At 45.1% G+C, this 18,727-nt stretch overlaps 1 protein-coding gene across 3 annotated transcripts in view; it reads right to left on the minus strand.

Moving 5' to 3' along the window:
* Positions 1–18,727, minus strand: part of samd10b (sterile alpha motif domain containing 10b) — a 110,515-nt gene that overhangs the window by 79,240 nt on the left and 12,548 nt on the right. Inside the window, exon 1 of one of the 3 annotated variants that reach the window (XM_079801844.1) lies at positions 10,347–10,651. The exons of the other annotated variants lie outside the window; for them this stretch is intronic. Coding sequence (XP_079657970.1) covers positions 10,347–10,425 — 79 coding nt within the window. The 5' untranslated portion in view covers positions 10,426–10,651. Of the gene's footprint in view, positions 1–10,346; positions 10,652–18,727 lie in introns of those variants that run through there. 3 annotated transcript variants of the gene reach the window in all.

Genomic DNA, 18,727 nt, shown 5'->3' on the forward strand with positions numbered 1-18,727 from the left:
AACGGGCACTTAGCGCTACTGGCCACTGGGGGCGAGGATGCGGGAAGATACCGGCTCTACACGGAGGCTATAGAATCTAGCGAACGTGTTAGGTGTCGCCCAGCCCGCAGCTCTACATATATCTGTCAGCGAGGCGCCTTGAGCCAGCGCCCAGGAAGAAGCAACACTCCTTGTTGAGTGTGCTCGCAACCCGAACGGGCAAGGCACGTCTTGGGACTGGTAAGCCAAGACGATAGCATCCACTATCCAGTGGGCCAACCTCTGCTTGGAGACAGCCTTTCCCTTCTGCTGGCCTCCGTAACAGACGAAGAGTTGCTCTGAGGTCCGAAAGCTTTGAGTCCGGTCGACGTAAGCGCGGAGAGCGCGGACGGGACATAACAAAGCCTGGGCTGGGTCTGCCTCCTCCGAAGGCAGCGCTTGCAGGTTCACTACCTGGTCCCGGAAGGGAGTGGTAGGAACCTTGGGCACGTATCCAGGCCGGGGTCTCAGGACAACGTGAGAGTTGGCCGGCCCGAATTCTAGGCACGATTCGTTGACCGAAAGTGCATGCAGGTCCCCTACCCTCTTGATGGAGGCCAATGCCGTCAGAAGCACTGTCTTCATTGACAGGATTTTAAGCTCCACAGACTGCAAAGGCTCAAAGGGAGGGCTCTGAAGTGCTCTGAGCACTAGAGCTAAGTCCCAAGAGGGTAACGAGTTTGGACGAGGAGGATTTAGCCTCCTCGCACCTCTGAGGAACCTGACGATTAAGTCGTGCTTTCCTACGGACTTACCTTCGACTGCGTCGTGATACGCCGCTATTGCTGCGACGTACACTTTGAGGGTGGAGGGAGACAGCCTTCGCTCCAGCCCATCTTGCAGGAAAGAAAGCACGACACTAACCGAACACCTTCGGGGGTCTTCCCGGTGGGAAGAACACCATTCAACGAACAGGTTCCACCTCAAAGCATAGAGGCGCCTCGTAGAGGGGGCTCTAGCAGAAGAGATGGTGTCCACCACTGCCTGTGGTAGACCACCTAGAACCTCCGCGTCCCGTCCAGGGACCAGACATGGAGTTTCCAGAGGTCTGGACGCGGGTGCCATAGAGTGCCCCGTCCCTGAGAAAGAAGGTCCCTCCTCAGGGGGATCGGCCAAGGAGGGGCTGTCGCGAGGAGAGTTAGTTCTGGGAACCAGGTCCGGTTGGGACAGTAGGGCGCAACTAACAAGACCTGCTCCTCGTCCTCCTTGACCTTGCACAGGGTCTGTGCAAGAAGGCTCACTGGGGGAAACGCATATTTGCGCAGGTCCCGGGGCCAGCTGTGCGCCAGTGCATCCGTGCCGAGGGTGCCCCCGGTCAGGGAATAGTACCACTGGCAATGGGTCGAGTCCGGAGAGGCAAACAGGTCTACCTGTGCGGCTCCGAAGAGGTCCCATATCAGCTGGACCGCCTGGGGATGGAGTCGCCACTCCCCCGGAGGTGTCGACTGGCGAGAGAGCTCGTCGGCTGTCTGGTTCACCGCACCTGGGATGTGAATGGCACGAAGCGACCTCAGATGCTTCTGACTCCAAAGGAGGAGGTGGCGGGCGAGTTGGAACATGCAACGGGAGCGTAGACCACCCTGACGGTTGATGTACGCAACGGCCGCAGTGCTGTCCGTACGGACCAGTACATGCTTGCCACGTAGCGGCCCCTTGAGGCGGCGCAGTGCCAAGTGTACCGCTAACAACTCGAGGCAATTGATATGCCAATGCAATTGAGGTCCCGTCCACAGACCTGAAACTGCATGCCCGTTGTACGTGGCCCCCCAGCCCGTGGAGGAGGCATCCGTGAAGAACACAGCATGCCTGGACACTTGTTCTAAGGGCACCCCGGCCCGGAGAAACGAAGCGTCGGACCATGGGCTGAAAGTTTGGCGGCAGTAAGGAGTCACTGGGACCCGGTACTGGCCGCTCTGCCACGCCCACCTCGGGACTCGGCCATGGAGCCAGTGTTGAAGCGGTCTCATATGAAGCAATCCGAGCGGCGTTACCGCGGCTGCAGATGCATTATGCCCCAGGAGCCTCTGAAAAAATTTCAGTGGGACCGCCGTCCTGTTCTTGAACGAATTCAAGCAGTTCAACACCGACCGGACCCGCTCTTCCGTGAGGCGCGCAGTCTGGCTGACAGAATCCAGCTCCATACCGAGATAAGAGATCCTCTGTGCGGGACAGAGTTTGCTCTTCTCTCGGTTGACCCGAAGGCCCAACAGGCTGAGGTGACTGAGCACCATGTCCCTGTGTTCGCACAACTGCTCCCGAGACTGGGCGAGTATAAGCCAGTCGTCGAGATAGTTGAGGACGCGAACGCCGCGTTCTCTGAGCGGAATAATGGCTGCCTCTGCGACTTTCGTGAAGACGCGAGGCGACAGGGACAGCCCGAAGGGCAAGACTTTGTACTGATATGCCTTCCCCTCGAACGCAAAACGTAGGAACGGTCTGTGTCGAGGAAGGATAGAGACATGAAAGTACGCGTCCTTCAGGTCGATCGCTGCAAACCAATCTTGGGGAAGGATGCATTCGAAAATGCGTTTCTGCGTTAGCATCCGGAACGGGAGCTTGTGCAGGGCCCGATTCAGGATACGCAGGTCCAAGATTGGCCGTAACCCACCCCCTTTCTTGGGTACAATGAAGTAGGGGCTGTAGAACCCCGCCTTCATATCGGCTGGAGGAACCGGCTCGATCGCGTCCTTCACCAGCAGGACATCGATCTCTGACCGCAAGACCTGGGCATCGCTGCTCCGCACGGAGGTGAAGAGAATGCCCCTGTACTTGGGAGGCCGGCGAGCGAACTGAATCGCGTAGCCGAGTCTGATGGTACGGATGAGCCAGCGAGACGGCCTGGGGAGCTGAAGCCAAGCCCCCAGAGACCGTACAAGCGGGACCAACGGCACCACAGACGTACCCGGGGTGGGGCAGCGAAGTGGAATAGACGGACCCGACTCGGGAGGCCCGGAGGCGGCCCGGAGTGTTGTCCGAATATTCCAGGGTGGGGCAGAGTGTGGGTGAGAAGGCCCGGGGGCGTTCTCGGTGCCCACACTGCTGCCCCCTGGCGAGGGGGAGAGGGGAGGAAAGGAGTGGCAAGGCCCGGGGGCGTCGCGCACTGCCAACCTGGCCCTCTTGGGGCCCAGGGAAAATAGAAACTGCTCTTTTATTGAAAATGTGGGTGCCGCTGGACTCCGGAGAGCCAGCGGCAGAGATGTGATACCAGTCGGGGCCCCCCGGTCCTCCTCCGGGGGGTGGGAGAAGGATGCGGACATCATCTCCCTCAGAGCAGCTCCCGTCTTCCCTGGGCTGCCCGTCTCAGGGCCGCTTCCCCTTGCGCTTGCCGGCTGGTTTAGCGGAGCCCTGAGCAGGTTGGGCGCCTCCCTTACGTCCGGCACCCTGCTTTCCCGGTGGAGGCTGCTGCTTGGGCTTCGCAGGGGCGGAGGCGGACGCAGGGGGACGCCCTCGGCGACGAGCAGGCGGAGGTGCTGCCGACGACAACTGGGTGGAGGCAGCAGCGGGTCGTCGGGGCAGGATGTTTTTGATGGCCTCCGTCTGCTTCTGGGCCACCGAGAACTGCTGGGCGAAGCTCTCGATGGCGTCGCCGAAGAGGCCGGCCTGACAGACAGGGGCGTTGAGAAACCGGACCTTGTCGGAATCACGCATGTCTGCCAGGTTCAGCCACAGGTGGCGTTCCTGGACCACTAGTGTACATCGCCCGACCCAGGGAGCGTGCAGTGACTTTCGTCGCCCGGAGAGCGAGGTCAGTCGCCGCACGCAGTTCCTGCATAACACCCTGGTCGGAACTAGCCTCGTGCAATTCCTTTAGCGCCTTGGCCTGGTGGACCTGCAGGAGCGCCATGGCATGCAGAGATGATGCGGCTTCCCCGCAGGCGGTGTAAGCCCTGCCCGTGAGACCGGACGAGAACTTACACGCCCGGGAGGGGAGACGCGGGGCACCCCGCCAGTCCGCAGCGGTCTTGGGACACAGTTGCATCGCCACAGACCGCTCGACTGGGGGGATTCCCACGTAGCCCTTAGCCGCACCACCATCGAGAGTAGTGAGGACGGAGGAGTCAGTCGACCGTGAGCGAGCGTTGTAAGGCGCTACCCACGATTTCGTGATCTCCTGATGCACTTCCGGGAAGAAAGGAACCGGGGCGGGGCGCTGAGAACCAGCACGGGCCGTCCCGAGAAACCAATCGTCCAACCGCGAGGGTTCGGGACACGGTGGAGGGTTCCACTCGAGCCCGACACTCGCGGCGGCCCGGGAAAGCATAGCCGTAAGCTCTGGGTCGGACTCGGGCAATGCTGTCACACCCGAAGGGGGCAGCGCAGCCGAATCTTCATCCTCAGAGCCCATTAGCTCGTCCCCCGATGCTGCAATCGACAGCATGTCCTCAGCCGGAGCCCCAAAAGAAACGCCTGGGACCTCCCGGGGGAGGCCAGCGCGCTCTTCTGGAAGCTCCACCGGCGCAGCGGAGGGGGGAGGGGCCCGAGGAGCCGTTTGACCCGTCGGGGAAGCCCTCACAGTAACCCTCAGGTCCCCACCAAGGCCATCAGCCAAAGTAGCAGCCCTCTGCTTTGCAGCGGGAGGACCACTAGATCGGGGGATGCGCAATGGTGCTCCGCCTCTTTCGAGGTAATGGAGTCTGGACCGTAAAACTGCGAAACTATGAGTCATTCACGAACGCAGCCTCAGCGTGCTGAACGCCCAAACACGTGAGACAACGATCGTGACCGTCAGCTGGGGACAGATATCGACCGCATCCAGAAACACACGGTTTGAATGACATCTTGAAAAAGACGCAGGGTCAAACCGTGTTGCTCTTTTAGAAAGGAAACTGCTCTTTTACGTGCTGAAGCACCCAGGGAGATGACCGCGGCACCACACAGTACAAAGGTGCAAGCCTGTGTGTGCACTCAGAAATAGGAAACGCCCAGCGAACCAACAGCTGATCTCCGTCTGAAGCGGCACTCGCTGACGCGCTGTCACACCCGCACTGGAAGCAGATCCTCTCACGAGACTCGTCAAACACTCTTCGTAGAAACAGGAAGCAGGAAACATTCGCTGTTCGGCTCCGAAGTAGAAAACAATGATCAAGCATTCCACTTCCTTATTTATACCCGCGCTGCGGGGCGGTGCGTGGAATGCGTGGATCGCATGCCAATCTCCATTGGCTCGTTTTTAATACACTCGAAGTAGATTGGTCTCTGAGATCAGATCCCAATTCGTCGGTCAGTTCCGACGTATGTCGAACGTGACCGACTGAAAGGGAACTGTGTCCTGCCCTAATATGATGTGTATGAATTATTCATGCGCACCGACTGCCTCATCATGTCACACATAAACCAAACCTTGTAGAGAGAGCTAATTTCCCTAACCCATGTAGTTGTGATGTAGTAAATAATACCCATAAAAGAAATGAGGACTTAATTGTGAATGCAAAAACAAATGAACATATGAGCAGTCTGGAGGGAAACTTTTTTTATAGACTTCATTAGCATATTCGGCATCTTCTGCATAATCAGAATATACACTAGATATCAAATACCAAATATTCACTTATAAAATCCAGCAGTACATTATACTGGAATATTACATAATCTCCATAAGCTATTGTACTGAATCCTACACATAACAACAATAGGAAGTAAAACCACAGATGAGATCTCAGTATCCTAAAGGTGTGGTCACATTTACTGTTTTTCAGTGAATTTCCTCAGGTGAAATCTAGTCATTTCTCTTGGACTACACTATAAAGTTTTTCACTACATTGACAATAGACCGTGTTTGCAAAACTTCACTGATATTTCGCTAATGTGTCCACATGTTACAACTGTAATATCATAGTTTCCAGACAATAGTTAGATTAAATGGATTTTGCTTCCATTGCTATATTTTACATTAGTCATCAAGTGATGACCTAACACAGTCCCATTACTGTGCAAAATGTTTATATTAACATAAACTGCACCTTTTCAAAAATATGCACAATTATTAACACATTGGCTGAATAGCAAGACTGACAATTGTGTAAATGCACAAAACACAGCAGAAGCTAATATTGTATTAATATAATGGGCCCTATTTTAACGATCTGAGCGCATGGTCTAAAGCGCATTGCGCAGGTGCACTCCGGCATGTACGGATCCACTTTTGTTAGTTTAACAACGGGAAAAATGGTCGGCGCACCCGGCGCATGGTCTAAAAGGGTTGTACCTAGTCTCTTAATGAGTAATGGGTGTGTTTTGGACGTAACGTGCAATAAATCAATGCAATCAGAGTCTCATCTCCCATTCCCTTTAAAAGCAAGTTGCGCTCACGCCATGGCGGATTCGCAAGCGGAAAGACTGAACACTTCTCCAGAGAGGAATCCTTTTATTTTTAAAGGGGTTTTCACTATGACGATAGTGTATAACGATATAACGATTTCACTATTCTAACTTTAGCTAGCGTGTAATGTTGCTGCTTGAGCATAAACAACATCTGCAAAGTTACAACGTTCAAAGTTTAAAGCAAAGGGAGATATTTGCTTTTAAAGAAATCAGTTTCTAAGAACTACAGCAAACGGCCAGTAGGCGACTACACACATTCCTCCAGGGTTGGTGACATCAACAGGCTCAATATTTACATAAACCCCTCCTCCGAGAATATTAAATAAGGGAGGGTGAGGCCATTTTGTATCGCGGCGCTGTTGTGGTATAGTTAGTTAGGCTGGAGTGTTGTTGCCGCGATGCCGAGGAAACGCTGTTATTTTCATCCGGATTGCAGGTCTGGGGTACTTGCTCTGTTCAGCCTTCCTTGGGATGGGGTTGCGTTGCAGAGCGTTTAACATAAAACATGTTATATGCACATGTGTTTGAGTCAGCGGGGAATCAGGCGCGCGCAGGGCTCACTGCAGCACATCTAACAGAGGAAAACATCCACCGTCTTCGCGATTTCAATGCCAGATTTGCACAACGTCAGCTGCGTGAAAAAAACACTGCCGGTGCGTGGATGCACGACGCGCGTGCTGCACATTTCACGGAGGACAACACAAACTTCCACAAACTTCGCGAGTTCAATACAGGATATGCACAACGGCTTGTCCTGAAAGCTGGATTTACAAACAGAAGCTGTTTACGGGCCACAACCTGTAAGTCTGATTTATTTTTCATCGATGTGTTTTCCTGTAATAGGTTGTAGCAAGGAAGTAAACAGATGACAACGCTGTTCTGCAAACCAGTCTGTTAAATGCTCATTCATACTTAACGTTATCCGACGAACACCTAACGTTACAAACATTAACGTTAAAATCTCAACAGCGAACCTGGCATTAGTGTAAATGATTCTTTGATTAGAGCTTTTATGTATTGTTTATCTACAGGCTTGCTAAACATGCTTCTGTGTGTGATTTGGCTAACTTACTAGTTAAAGCCAGTAGTGTTCGTTTTGGGTTAACGTTAGTTCTTGCGACAGATATTTGGCTATAATCGTTCTAAAAATACAAAAGTTAAAGTGCCATTCAGTAGCGATCATTATAGATCCGCAGTCTTTACTCTCGAGGACTGAGCAGGTTCTGCTCGATCATCTTCACTCAAATGTTCTGGGTCTGATTCGAGCTCATATGGTTTTATTGACGCCGTTGTTTCTAATACTGAACAGCCTCCAGTAAGGGGCGTGACGTTTCCGACGTGCACTGCGGTTAGCGAATCACAACACACTGGGCCAGCTAACCAATCTGAGCCCACTGCGTATTTTTGAGGGACTGGCTTCATACAACCCGGAAAGCATCAGACCGTTTTACAAGGAGGGACAGAGCAGTGTAGAATAAAGGTCAAATATATGAAAAATAAGGCAATTTTTTTTAAAACGAAGCTTGAACACATGTTACAGTGCACCCCACAAACACAGCCAAGCCTTCAAAAGAATGTGTTTTACCACCCCTTTAATGTTTAAAAATGTTTGTGTGCTGCTGCGTGTCCCTGTGTGTGTAATAAGCAGAGTGTACGCACGTTGTGGACCCGCCTATAGGCGCATATTACTAATGCGCTCTTTACACGACAAAGAAAAATAATGTGCCATTGACTTTAGTCTGGCATGGATTTTTTATTTTATTTTATAATGTATTCTGAGGTGTACTTATATTGTTAGTATGATTTTAACATCATAAAATGTCAAAATTTAGAAATAAAAGGCATTTTTTCTATACTGATGTTTGCCCTCTGGCTGAATGCCCTGTTTCAAGGGGCGTGTCTGCTGTGAGACTTCAGTGAAAACGCCCACTGTTGTGATTGGATGATATCTTTGCATTCGAAATGAGTATCAGATCTTGTAGCGGAGGGGGCGTGGTTTAACGAGGTCTACGAGGCACAAGCCTGCCAGAGAAACGGATGGACCCGAGTTCACTTCTCATCAGTTCTCTCAGCACGTCTCAGTTCAGTGAACTGTTGTAGTTACTAGCATATACTTCAGGTTATTAGTTTATTTCTAGTCGGAGGGACTGTCACTCATGTCAGAAAGTTAGTAACTTTATTAAATGATGGATCAGCGCTGACTCGAGACGCGAACCGTTTAGAACGATTCCGTCCGATTTGGTGAACTGGTTCGTCCGGTTCACTAAAAAGAACCGGTTCAAAAGAATGATTCGTTCGCGAACCGGATATCACTAATGGACCAGAGACGGAGCGATTGCTAACAAAGTGATATTGTAACTACTGAGTTGTGAGAGCGCTGTCAGCGCAAGTTTATTGTGTTTGTATCTGAGAGTTCTGAATAAACACGAGTCCCAGTCACGCCGAGCCCGTCTTCATCCTTATTCTACCAACTTTGTAACACATGTAATGTACCATTACAGCTGTCGAGATGAACGAGTTACGAGTAAGTGTTGATTATAGCATTATTTTTAGATATTTTCCTATCATATGAAAAGCGTCAGTGCATTGAGTACACAGCGCAAACAAAGACACAACAGCAGTAATCGAATGTAATCCAGTTTATTGTGGGGATAGCTGGCTAGCCTAGCCCGGATATGCTCACGCTTACCCCCCGTCTGCTTAATCTCGCGCCACGTATGTCGCCTCCGCTGTGGGCCAGATGCAGAACTGGGGGTCGGGGATGTTGAAGGCCGACCGGTCAGTGCAGCCTGAGCTTCGGCGTGCGTGAGGTTTATCTCTAAAGATGTGGCTCTGCCGATGTTGAGCAGAAACTCACGACTGTATGCACATTTAAGAACAGATAGACGCGATGAGGACGTACAAAAACACTGACTCACAAGATAGAAAACACAAAAAAACACCGTTCTGTCGGGAGAAAGAGAAGCCGCAGCGTGTGCACGAATAATAAAGTTCTGTGTGAACTTAAATAATTAGCTACACATGACGTCATAACAGGAAAATTCAAGATCAGCTCGTCTGAGAAAGACAGCCAGAACTCGGTTTACACCGATCAAAATTTCTAGCCACTTGTGGACAATATTCAGGCTAGGGGAACTCATATTAATGTAGAAATAAACTCATAAAATGAAAACTTCATGCCATGGGACCTTTAAAATAGCAACACGCCAACAATGCACCGGAACACACCTCGTTTTGCATGCCCATGGGCGAACAGATGCATTTGCTATTTAAATAACGTGGTGCAGGACGTGAAAATGAAAACTACGTCGGGGCTAAAACTAGCATAAAAACACTTGCGTCGCTAGTGCTGTATTGCACCGGGGTTTATGATAGGGCCCAATATATTACTAAGACACATTTGCGCCAAAATATCAATGTTTGGTTGGACGCACAATCTTTGACATGAACAAAAAATAAAATGGCAATCCTCCTCTTCTTTTAAAAGTTAGTAAGTCTATGCATGATTTCATTGATATATTTTATTATTTGCATTTAGCAGTTTTTCCCTGTTGCCAATGAGCCTTTCAGAACAGATCTGCAACCTATATTTTGACCTGCGACCCACCATGATCTAGAGTTTCAGAAGAGCTCCCAATATCACAGACTACCAAAGCCAGACATTTCAACTCGGATTCTCATCCCATCAAATTCGTTCAAGACCCAGTTATGTGAGCTATACTATCCACATTCATTTTAAAACTCTCTAAGTCACATGTATATCTATTTTTATTTTTCCCTAAAGGAGTTTTAGCAGAAAAATCTGATACGAATTTGACACACATGAAGCATATTATGAAACATAACTGACAGCTAAATTAGGTCTCCTGAGCACTGAAAGCAACAACACCTTCCTCTGGGACAAACATTAACAGAATTCATCATTGTAAACCATCCAACCAATATTAATAAGAAAAACTACTCACGTATACCAAAAAAAAGACCACAATAATGAAAAATAATTGTACCTTCGATGAAAGTCTGTATGGCAGCTCTGTACACCGGAGCAGTGCCGGGCTGAACCACCATTACCCTCTGCCTCCTCATGGGCCTGCCCCGCCGGCTGCAGCCGGCCTACCTTCACCCCAATTCAGCCACGGGACTCAACCGTCCCGGCCTGGCCACTGCTGGGACCAGAAAGGTCAAGAACAGCCACCGTCAAGAGCACAGAACTTGTTACTGTGCATTTCTAAATGGTTGAAATAGAAGATAACAGCTTGCGCACAGCGATATAACGTCCTGCTGATATAAACAAGCATACAATGCTCCTACCAGATCAATGAAGCTAACCTCTGCCCAATGTACTCAACACTGGCCGCATTCGATAGTGTATCGACTGCATTGACTTGGGAAATGTGTGTCTGTGGATGAAAATGTCAACTATAATATGACAGTGCCAATTATAAACATGTGTGTTTTTAGATTTGAATGGATAAATGGATAACCCTACCCTAACCCTAACATATGTCATTAATTAAATGTGTTTAATTCTGTTATTTCTAGGGGTGTAACAGTATAACAACCCAATTGCTGGGTTAGTCTATTTTCAACCCAACTTGGGTTATTTTTAACCCAGCATTTTTTAGAGTGTAATATGGTTTGTTGAAAATAACAACGGGTAAAACAGACAGACAGAGTTAGGTTAATGTATGTTTCTGTTGATGGATAAGCATTCTGGCTACAACAGCAATGATCAAAAAACATCTGCCCTCCCAGTTTAAAAGTGGGAGGTTGTCCCCAGAAGCTGCTGCTGTTCCCTGTCTTGGCTTTTCATGGAGCCCATGAAAAGGATGGGGAATTTAGAACAGAGCCAAATGTGGATTTTGTTGCAAAATATGCCAATAAAAAGTTGACTAAAAGTTTGTCTGTGGTGTTTTTGACTTAAAGGGATTGTTCACCCAGAAATGTCATCATTTACTCACCCTCAAGTTGTTTCAAACCTGTATGAGTTTCTTTGTTCTGCTGAACACAAGAGAATATATTTTGAAGAATGCTGGTAACCAAGCAGATAGAGCAACCATTGACTACCAGTAGGGAAAATATCTGCTTGGTTACCAGCATTCTTCAAAATATATTCTCTTGTGTTCAGCAGAACAAAGAAACTCATACAGGTTTGGAACAACTTGAGGGTGAGTAAATGATGACAGAATTTTCATTTCTGGGTGAACAATCCCTTTAAGTGGACCTGACTGAGTGTGTACTGAAACGGTGACCCTATAACCGTGATAAAAACTGAACCGTAAGTAATTTGATTTTATACCCCTAGTTATTTCTCTTTCACAATCAACATATGTATTCAAATATATATGAATATCATGATTTCTAAAGCTAATCTTGATATTCAGAGCTGACTGGGACTTTTCAAAGCTTCAGTGCGTGAATCCATGTTCACACACGCACACACACACATACACAGAAGAGTTTCTCTTGAATTGTCCAAACTGAGTTACATTATGACTGAAATCTATGATCAGTCCTGCGACAGATGAGGCTCAAATATTCTCAGATTCTAGGAAAACAGAGAGATAATTGATACCAAATAAATCAAATAAGAATAAAAATCTCTAAAAGACTTTTCTCATTGCAGTGTTGGCATAGTAACAGTGTTTTTCATTTGTATGCCACAGTGGAGTGTAAAATAATAAAATATTATATTATATTAATGTTCTTCAAGATGTATCTTTATGTATGAAGTGTGAGAAAAGTCGTTTCATTCAGAATTATTGCATTTTTGTGTTTGCATTTCCTGTGCAATTTGAATGGATAAATGAAGGAAAGGAAAGGAAAGAATAAATGAATGAAAAGGGCAAAAAATTAAGGAAGGAACAAAAGAAACAAAATAATAAACAGAGGAAAAGGAGGAACAAATGGGGAAAAGAAAGAATGGGAAGAACAAGTAAATGGGGGAGCAGAAGGACTGAAGTAAGGAAGGAATGAACAAATGAAGGAAATGAAGGACGGACCAAATAAAGGAAGGGAGGAAGGAACAGAAGGAAGATAGAAAGTTAGGATTGATGAACTAACCAACGATGAAACGAATGAATAAATGAAACGATGGAACAAAAGGAGGGAAGGGAAAAAATGAAGGAAATAGACAATAAAAGAAAGGATGGGAAGAACAAACAAACAGACTTATGAATAGAACATGAAATAAAAAGAAGGAAGGAACAAATGAAGGATAGGAAATAAAGAACGAATTAAAGAAAAAAGAAAGAGGGATGGATGGATGGAATGAACAAAATGAAGGAAGGATGGTACAAACAAATTAAAGGAGGAAAGAAAGGACAAATGGAAGAAACAAGGGAACAGAAGGGAGAAAGGCAGGAATGAACAAATGAAGGAAAGGAAGGAACGTAAGAATGAAAGGTAAGAAAGAAGAATGGAAAGAAAAAAAATTTAAAATAAGGAAGTGAAATGAAAGAAAGAAATGAACAAACAAACGAATGAAGGATGGATGGATGAAAAGAACTGAAGATCAAAAGGAAGGAATGAGAGAACAGAAGGAAGAAAGGGAGGAATGAACAAATAAAGGAAAGGAAGGATGGAATAAAAATAAGAAGTGAGGAAGGAACACAAGAAAGAAACAAAGGGGTAATACATATAACTAATGCAAATAAAAATAAAAGGAAAGAAAGAAGGATGGAAGAAACAGATGGAAGAAAGGAAGAAACAGAAGGAAGAAAGGAAAGATGACACAAACCAACAAATGAGAGGAGGAGAGAGTCATCTCTGGACACCAGAGAGAGAGAGGGAGAGAGAGAGAGAGAGAGAGAGAGAGAGAGAGAGAGAGAGAGAGAGAGAGAGAGAGAGAGAGAGAGAGAGAGAGAGAGAGAGAGAATAATAAAGGACAAACAGAACTCAAGACAGAGAGTGAAAGTAATGAACAACAGAGTACAGCCGAACACACACACTCTCATACAAACAGTGGGGTGTCTCAGCTGTGTTTTTTGTGTGTGTTTGTGTGTGTGTGTGTGTGTGTGTGTGTGTGTGTGTGTGTGTGTCTGTGTGTGTGCGTGTTTACTGAACTGCAATCTGCTTATTGATCAAACTTCTAGGTGCAAACAGGCCACCTCAGTTCAGATCCTCACAGAAGGTGCTGCTACACAAATCAGTGTCAGTTTAACTCTCTCTCACACTCTTTCTCTCTCACACACACACACACACACACACACTTCGCTCTGCAAAATGCAAACTTTTTCTGTACAGTCCAGTCAGTGGGAGAAACGTATTCCACCACATTTGAGCTGTCCTGTCATCCTGTCTGTGTGTGTGTGTGTGTGTGTGTGTGTGTGTGTGTGTGTGTGTGTGTGTGTGTGTGTGTGTGTGTGTGTGTGTGTGTGTGTGTGTGTGTGTGTGTGTGTGTGTGTGTGTGTGTGTGTGTGTGTGTGTGTGTGTGTGTGTGTGTGTGTGTGTGTGTGTGTGTGTGTGTGTGTGTGTGTGTGTGTGTGTGTGGAAAAACACAAAAAAATACCCTTTTTACATGCTTTAATATTTTCAAGTTTAGTGTGTTTAGTATGTTAAATAACATGACGGTATTGAACACATTTACTAAAAATCTCATGGATTAAAGGGATATTCCACCCAATATTGCCATCAATTAATCACCTTCATGTTTTATTAAACATTATTTAATTGTCTATACAATTGAAGTCAATGGACTCCAATGTTGTTAGGTTTTCCAACATTCTTCAAAATATCTTCTCTTATGTTCCATAAAAGAAAGAAAGTCAAACAGGTTTGGAACAACATGACGGTGATGTCCAAATGATGACCACATTTTCATTTCGAGGTGAACTATCCCTTTAAATCAAATCATTGGTAATATCAGCCATGTCCACACAAACAGTGTGGTTTGAGTTATGTTAGTTTAATATTTTAGAGTGGTTTGTTCAAATCCAAGAATGAGCAATAGTAATTGCTTTAGCAGGTATTCAGAGAACATTTCTCTCTCATTCACACAGACTCAGAGTAGAAAGGTTATGTCTTCATGAACTCCCCCGACTCCTCAAAGGACCCAAATGTAATCTCTCTTTACGTTCTCCATTCACTGTATTCTCTTGCTTTAATTGCCATGTTATCAGCCTCTCCCTGACAGCTATGCCAATTACCCGTCTGCATTGTGTGCTTTCGAGAATGGCCGTTTAGACGCAGAACATTGAAGAGAATAAAAGCTACTGCACTTTATGCATCACAGTCTCTCAGCACGTTCTTCATCTGTCTGTCATTGCCATTTTTCAAGACAGAAATGAAAATTGAAAAACTGAAATGTTATAAATACCGAAGACTTGAAATATCATGCTGGGCTTTTTTCCCCTAGAAATTGACATTCTGTGGAAACATGCTACACCTTCATTTTATGTTGAACAGCATAATGGACACTCTGCTAAGCGTCTACTTTTGTATTCCACAGAAGAAAGAAAATCATGCAGGTTTGGAACAACATGAGGGTGAGTAAATGATGACAGAATTTCCATTATTTGTGTGAACTATTGCTAGTTCACACAAATAAGCTAGTGCAAAATAAGCATTTATGTGTCCAGTGTCTTAATTGAACAATAATATATTGCTATTTCATGCATTCTGACTTAAGTTACACTGTTAAAGAGCGAAACATGGCCAAAATTAACAAAAAAAAAATATTTTTTTAGAAGAGTTGGATGCATGCTGGAGTATTTCTGTGCCAAACACACTTTTCGGAAAGTTTTTTCGAGTATGGCTATGTATGGTGGCCCAGTAGTGCACAACATAACGAAATTTAAAAAGCAAACATAAGTTCACAACACAACGAAAAAGCCGCAACACAAAGAAATAAAGCCACAACTTTTTTGTTGTGTTGTGGCTTGTTTTCGTTGTGTTGTGAACTTATGTTTGCTTTTTATTTTGCGTTGTGTTGTGCACTACTGGGCCACCGTAGCTATGGCCCTGTATGATGTCATAAAGGGCAGAATTCCTTGTATGGGCACTTCTCCCGGATGAGCGCATGCGCACATTTTGTTTTTAGACTGACATCTTTTTAGAAAGAGAAGGAAGCAATATAGCTACTCAAGAATAACATGAGACTGGCAGAAACTGTGTGTGTTACCCTTTAATGTCAGGTCAGTGGTCCTTTCCTTTTCCTTCTTTAATCAATGAGACACAACAGAGCTTCATATTAATGTTTCCCTTTTCCTTTCTAATCAGAAGAGACTCTCAAACAAGCACTTTTAAATAATCGTATCCTCCTTTTTGTAGATGAGTGTAGATTATTGTATCTGGTGCGGAAACCTCTCAGCGAGTATAAAGTGAACAGTGTCAAAAGATGTTTAAATATTCCATTTAAATGTTCTAAATGCTTTTTATATTGAATTAAAATGCAGATTATTAATGCAGTTTGTTTTTGCTTACTATCCCTGGTTAAATTTAATTTATTTTGGATGTCTCTCTTTGACACACTGTCAAAGGACCTTCATTTTTTTTTTAAACCCTACCCAATAATAGCAATTTTTGGGGTATCTCCTGTTGTTGGCCTGCAACTAATAAAGTCAATACTTTTTCTTGTTAATGTAAAAATACAACTTTTAGGATTCGGGATGATTCAATAAGAGCTTTTGACAAGTGAATCATTCACTCAAACGATTCGTTCAAACTGTCTTTACACAGTAAGTGAGTCATTGAAACTGAAACTGAAGCATTTACGGAAGAACTTAATTCAAACACCCTGAATCTTTCAGGAACAAACAAGTGCATGTCTTTACGAGTGAGTCACTGATTCCTTTACTCAACTCAAAAATTATTTCAGGAATTTTTACACATCATATTTCGCACATGAAAGATTAGCTTGAAAGATTAGGTCCAATCTATCAGGGTTTGCCAACTCGGACGAAGCATTTGCTGATATGTCTTTAATGGATTTAATTTTTAACAGTCTTTATTTTTGGTCCATGGGGAATTATATAACTCAATACAGCCTCGAGTCAGCGAGGGGAAAATCCTGAGGGTGACTTTGAAGCTGCAGCTTGAGTTCAAAAACCAAGAGGACTGTTTACTCTGAGATGACCTGCCAGAGTGTATTTCTCGCTATCCTCCCTCGCTCTCTCTCACACACACACATGCCAGTATACATCAAATCCTTTCACAGATAAGGTGGTCTGGACTCTTTCAGAATGGATTATGAGAACAGACATGTTAAAAGGTCAGTGATACACTACTACCTCACAAACACACACACACTCGCTCACTCACTCAAGCAGCAGAGAGAACCAATGTGTCACAGCGCAGAGATTAGAGTCACAGAGATAATGCATGACCTCTAGGAAACATAATAAAGCGATTACGGGAGTGTAAATAAGGAAAACATGAAATGAGAGCAGTAGTCCATCTGATTTAAACACACCTCAGAGCCAGAGAGAGAAAGTAAGACACAGGCTGGAAAGATGCAACCTTACTGCTGACATAGGCAGACATTCTTGACTCTTTGAATTTGAGTTTCACCCAATATTAAAACCAGAGATAAAGCGATATATCAGCCAGACTGAATAACAAGTTAAAATACTTCCTTTCTTGGAATAATTTCCATGTGTACATCCTTTGAACCTCTTTGTCAGATCATAGGGGATCTCAGTTTTTTTTATTTATGTCATTCTTTAAAAACACAGTGGAAAAAAACTAAATGAATGGGTTTTATTGAAATCAAAATACCAAAATATTGAAATCAAATAGAAAAAAATTTGCTCTTTAAAGGGATAGTTCACCCAGAAATTTAAATTGTCATAATTTACTCACCCTCAAGTTGTTCCAAACCTGTATTCATTTCTTTCTTGAGCTTAAAGGGGACCTATTATGCAAAATTCACTTTTATAAGGCGTTTGAACACGTGTGTCCACAGTGTGTGTAAACAATCAGCCTATAATGGTAAAAATCCACCCAATACTTTTATAATCCCCATCAATCATTATTAATCTCTCATAACATGCATTTCATATTTCCCCCTACTCCTATGTAAGAGTAGGGAAACCCGCCCATGACTGTTGATGATCTGCCCTTTTATCATAGACACACCCCTGAGTGAGAAGCACAGACACCGCCATTTCTGTTTACTCGCTGTTATCAGATAGCTAGAGTGTTACATTGTCAGCGCCAAAAAACATTGTATAAAATGGTTAGTTCCAGTCCTTGTTTCTGATTGGTCAATCACCCACCTCTTCCTGAGTCTCTCATCTGTGTCCGATTCCTGTTCAAACATGTAAGGCTGCACTCCACATCTTGTTATCTGTGACATTTTGGCTGAGTGAGATTCGCCTGTTTTGTTGTTGACGGAGTATCCAAAGCTTGTGTAAAGGATCTGGAAGGGGGGTAGGGAGCAGAAGCTCATTTGCATTTAAAGGGATACAAACAAAAACGGGGCAAACAGTAGCCTGGGAAAACCCAGACAACTTCCGGCAAATTTAGATTTGCTCTGCAAGTAGTCTGGCAAAGAGTCCATTCAAACCCATTTCTAAACCCTAGAAATCGTGGCACCAATTAGAAACGTTGGGGCGGGCTTTACACGATGACGACCGCGCAGCGACGTTGAAGCAGATTTGCTGCTGCTGTGGAGCATCACTCGTTCGAATCAGCAGTATCGCGTCTGTTTTAAGCGATTTAAACTTCTCCTTTTCGTTAAAACCCGAGCAAAGAACAACACTCGAAGCCTTTATATCTAAAAAAGATGTTATCGCTGTCTTACCGACTGGATTCGGCAAAAGTCTGATACCAGCTTGGCCCTTTGGTGGCTAAACGAATGGGTCTTAGCGAGAGTCCTCTGGTAGTGTTAATGTTTTACAAAATATAGTTTTATGTTCTTTTCAGGAGTGAATGAAGTTGTTTAAAGCTCAAATCTGTGGTTTATTTATAAAGAGAGCGCCTTTTTTTAAAAATTTGATCTGCCGTTTTCGGAGTTGTGAGTTCCAGTGGTTCAGCGGCGCTCAATCGATCATTGAGCCCGCCGAGAGGCGCCTTTCCTCGGCCAGTCCTTCTGCCGTCTGCCGCTGGCTCTGATGTCTCTGCAGTAGATCTAACGGCTGATCTTTGCTCTCATTAATCTATAATTTGTTCCTAGACAGATCGTTTTGTCTGAGGGCAAAGTGAAGTTTCATAACTTTATATTTTTAAGATATTAAACTTTACCGTTGTAGTCTCCTAGCGCTGACTTTGACTGAATTGCTTTATTTATTGTTTAGCTTCTTACACCTTTTACTTATACTTTTATAATTGCTATTGATGATCACACATAAACTGACATTTAACAAAAAGAGACTGGGTTGTGTTTTGTGTCATATTTAATTTATTACAGTGATAATCATAGCCTATATATTATGTGTGTGTGTTTTTT

Source organism: Gobio gobio, assembly GCF_949357685.1.
Source record: "Gobio gobio genome assembly, chromosome: 21".
In the NCBI taxonomy this organism is placed as follows: Eukaryota; Metazoa; Chordata; class Actinopteri; order Cypriniformes; family Gobionidae; genus Gobio; species Gobio gobio.